Below are 5,000 nucleotides of genomic sequence, written 5' to 3' on the forward strand. Positions count from 1 at the left end.
CAGGAGCTTCAGCTTACAGATTGGGAGACAAAATTAAACGAAAGACCTGTAGATCAGATGTGGGAAATATTTCAAAATACGCTCACTAAGATGATTCAAACTTACATTTCTTTTAAGGACAGACGTCCCCCAAATCAGTCTCGCCCAAAGTGGCTCGACAAAGAAACTGAAAAAAGTATTGTTATAAAGAGACAGGCTTATAAGAAATATAAGTGCTCGGGTGCATCTAATGACTATGAAAGTTATGTATCAATACAGAGAGATTTAAAAAAGACAATAAGAAAAAGAAAACGACAATACGAAATGAAAATCGCAGATAAATCCAAAGAGAATCCCAAAGAATTCTATAGTTACATTAGAGATAAAAAGGTTGTTAGGAATCACATTGGTCCACTATTATCTGCTGACGGTCAACTTGAATATTCAAATGAAGGAATGTGTAATATCTTAAACAATTATTTTAGCTCGGTATTCGTAGACGAAACACCTCAAAGTGAACTCCAAACTGAAACCTGTGAAAAGTCTAGGGTAAACTTACTCACTACGGTAAATATAACAAAAGAAAAAATTAAATGGTGTATAGATAAACTCAAAGGTAATAAAACACCAGGGCCTGACGGCTGGCATCCAAGAATCCTAAAGGAAATTAAAAATGAGATTGTTGTTCCATTAGAAATTATTTTCAAGAAATCCATCATATCCGGAGATGTCCCAAGAGAATGGAAGCTAGCTAACGTTATTCCCATGTTCAAAAAAGGTGACAAAAAGAAACCAAATAACTATAGGCCTATAAGTTTGACTTCAATCGTAGGAAAAACAATGGAAACTATCATCAGAGATGCTATCGAACATCATTTAGAAAGTAACCGTTTGATAAATGATAGCCAGCATGGTTTCAGATGGAAACGTTCTTGCGTGACTAACTTACTCGAATTCTACAACACAGTTATATCGAATTATGACAAAAGAAACAATATAGATTTAGTATATCTAGACTTTGCAAAAGCTTTTGATACCGTCCCACACGAAAGACTACTTACTAAATTAGCTTTACACGGAATAAGTGGTAGCCTATTAAGTTGGACTAGTAATTGGTTGAATGGTCGAAAACAAAGAGTTGTTTTAAATGGAAAAACTTCTAGATGGGAAAATGTTACAAGTGGAGTTCCTCAGGGTTCCGTTCTTGGGCCACTTCTATTCATAGTATATATAAATGATATAGACCATGGACTAAGATCTACTGTTTCCAAATTTGTTGATGATACAAAATTGTGCAGAGTGGCAAATGATCACTTAAACCAATTAGATATTCAAGAATATTTAGATAAATTACAGCAATGGTCTGAAAAGTGGCTAATGAAATTTAGCACGAGTAAATGCAAGGTAATGCACATAGGTAAAAACAACAATAAGTACGATTACAAGTTATTTGGAAATTCGTTAACAAAAGTGGATAGTGAAAAAGATCTCGGCGTAATTATCAGTAACGACCTCAAATCATCCAAGCAGTGTATTTCAGCCTCTGAGAAAGCAAATAAGATTCTAGGACTGATTGCGCGATCTTTTGATTTCAAAAGTCCATCGCTCATGAACAAGCTATATAAATCGTTAGTTCGTCCACATTTGGAATATGCTGTTTCTGTATGGTCACCGAATCTCATTAAAGACATTGACAGACTGGAAAAAGTACAACGGCGAGCCACAAAACTGATTCCAAATATCAAAAATAAATCATACGAAAATCGACTAAAACATATGAATCTGTTTTCCCTAAAAAAGCGTAGACTCTAGGTGACTTGATACAGGTCTTTAAGATTGTAAAGGGAATTGACAACATCAAAAGTGACCAAAGTTTCACACTGAATGAGAATCAGACAAGAAACAATGGTCTCAAACTATCCGGAAATAGATTCAATTTGGAAGTAGGTAGAAACAACTTTGCCAACCGTGTAGTTAATGAATGGAATAAACTTCCTGCACAGGTAGTGCAATGTAGTTCAGTTCGAAGCTTTAAGACTCATTTAGATAAACACCTAAGCAAGATGCTGTAATGATTATAATTTATTTTATATTATTTGTTTTGCTTTGTTATCATTTGTCTCTTTGATTTTCATTTATTATTAGTTATGTGTCAATTTATTATTATTTACTGTTTACCTGTTTGTTTGTTATTCAACTATACCTATGCATTTATTTATGTATTTTGTTTGTTGTATACATTATTATATATTTTTTTATAATTATTATGTTATTATTTTTTTTTCTTCGCATCCGACCTAGATATGGACCAAAAGGTCTCCTGTCGGCATGCTCCGCCTTTGTAACCCTTTGTAATATATATATATGTATATATATGTGTATATATATGTATATATATATGTGTGTATATATATGTATATATATATATGTATATATATTTATATATATATATATAATTGTGTGTTTATATATATGTATGTATATATATATATATACATATATATATATATATATATATATATATATTATATATATATATATATATATATATATTCCGTGCAATCTCGCAAGAGGAATGACAACTAAATGCATTTTTCTTTGTTTCGTTGACTTTTCATATCTTATGGTCTACCCGTATGCTCTGATATTTCCTCAGGAGATTAAGAAGGAAGATGTCGCCAATGGAGAGGAAGATATTTTTTTTTTTTTTTTTTTAGGATGTCCTTGTGAAGACCTATGTTTGTAGTGTACCCAAGGGCGTGGTCCCATCGTGGGCGCGAATCACATTCCCTAAGGGCGGCTTTCTGAGCACAGGGGCGTGCCCCCCCCACAGGTGCAAGACCTGGGGAACGGGGGGGGGGTGCTGCCCCGGGGTGTCCACAGAAAGGAAGACTCGAACCGCGGCCTTCTGTGGCACATGACCACACTGCTTTTGTCGCCAACTGTACTTACCTATTTATACTTTATATTTAGTTTATCTTTTATTTACACTTTACTTTTTATACATTTTCCATAATATATTATTTGTTTATACTTAATTTAATTAATATTTTTATACTCATTCATTCAACCCCAAAGTCTTTGCTTTCTCTCCATCCCTGCTGAGACTCGAACCCAGGACACAGGTATTGTCACTCAGGAACTCTCGGTATCTCGAACTGCGTATACGCACAATCACCTCCACCCGAGCAGGAACTCACCTGACGTGAACGACCGTTGGTGCCGACACCGGGGCCTTGGTCATGGCACTGCACGTGTCCACCTGGAAAGATTAGGAAGGAGGTTAGCCAACCGTGCGTCGCAGAGACACCCACACACACACACACACACACACACACACACACACAGAGAGAGAGAGAGAGAGAGAGAGAGAGAGAGAGAGAGAGAGAGAGAGAGAGAGAGAGAGAGAGAGAGAGAGAGAGAGAGAGAGAGAGAGAGAGAGGGATGGAGAGAGAGAGGGGGGATGGAGAGAGAGAGAGAGAGAGAGAGAGAGAGAGAGAGAGAGAGAGAGAGAGAGAGAGAGAGAGAGAGAGAGAGAGAGAGAGAGAGAGAGAGAGAGAGAGAGAGAGAGAGAGAGAGGCAGAGAGAAAGAGAAAGAGAAATAGAGGCAGAGAGAAAGAGAAAAAATTGAGGCAGAGAGAGAGAGAGAGAGAGAGAGAGAGAGAGAGAGAGAGAGAGAGCGAGAGAGAGATACATATTTTACACTTTTCTATTCACTGGACTGAAAGGAAAATAATGTTCAGTAAAAGATGACAAACTGATTAACTTAAACATGACTGAAGTTTCACAGGGAAAAATATAAAACTTATATAGCAAGCTGATATACATATGTTGGTATATATATATATATACATATATATATATATATATATATATATATACATATAGAAATATATATATATATATATATATATATATATATATATATACAGTATATATATATATATATATGTGTGTGTGTGTGTGTGTGTGTGTGTGTGTGTGTGTGTGTGTGTGTGTGTGTGTGTGTGTGTGTGTGTGTGTGTGTGTGTGTGTGTGTGTGTGTGTGTGTGTGTGTGTGTGTGTGTGTGTGTGTGTGTGTGTGTGTGTGTGTGTGTGTGTGTGTGTGCGTGTGTGTGCTCAGAACGATAAAGAGACTGATGAGAAAAGAAAATCTTAACATTTCTATGAGAAATATTCACTTTCAATAATACCTGTTAAGGAAGAAAAATTTGCTCAAAGATATTCATATATGCATATGTGTATGTACATGTATATGAATGTGGAGATAGATGAATGAGGTCACTAGTCTTGGTCCAAATTCATTCCTGACTAATTCTGTTCTAACAAGTAATGATTTTATCAATCCTCTAGCTAAGCTTAATAATTAATTTTATTTATCGCTAAGTGACTGAATTCAATTGCAAAAATATCCCTTTTGCAGTGGTAACTTTGTTGAAATTCTGGATGATAAATGAATATAATATTAACGTATTCTTTAAGAAATAGCAAATGCCGCACTTTTCGAAACAGAGTTGGATTGTAACCGTTGCTTGTCGTTCCCAGGCGAATGCCCTTCCCCACCCCTCCCCCTCAACCTCTGCACTCACCACACCTTGCTGTGGGGTGGGTGTGGGTGTGTGGAGGTGGGGGCAACAAGGAAATGCGCAAAATGCACCGAAAACCACAAACAATTGCCCAAGGAACAAAGGCCACTTAGTACAATCACCCACAACGGAAACGGCGAACGGACAAACAAGAACAAGAACAACAACATCGCTTCCTTTACAAAACAACAACAGTAAATCATAAGTATTGGTAGACCGGTAAACATTTTTTCTTTAAGAAAAACATGTAGGCCTTTATCTAATGTTATATATTGATACAAATGCAGTCGCGTAAGTCGGTTAAAAATCACGTCAATGTATGACGTCATGACGATGATTCCTACCGACGCTACGTGAGGCATATTTGTGATTCTGAATATAAATTGAAATTTTCTTATTGAAAAATATCTTGTTTGTTTCTAGTCCCTTATGAGT

At 36.1% G+C, this 5,000-nt stretch overlaps 1 protein-coding gene across 1 annotated transcript in view; it reads right to left on the reverse strand.

The window, feature by feature from the left end:
• LOC143029987 (uncharacterized) overlaps positions 1–5,000 on the reverse strand; it is a 228,293-nt gene that overhangs the window by 170,602 nt on the left and 52,691 nt on the right. Inside the window, exon 5 of the mRNA XM_076193197.1 lies at positions 3,180–3,241. Within this exon, the coding sequence (XP_076049312.1) occupies positions 3,180–3,241 (62 nt within the window). The remainder of the gene's footprint in view (positions 1–3,179; positions 3,242–5,000) is intronic.

This window comes from Oratosquilla oratoria, chromosome 11 (genome assembly GCF_046742065.1).
Source record: "Oratosquilla oratoria isolate Oo_2021 chromosome 11, ASM4674206v1, whole genome shotgun sequence".
NCBI lineage: Eukaryota > Metazoa > Arthropoda > Malacostraca > Stomatopoda > Squillidae > Oratosquilla > Oratosquilla oratoria.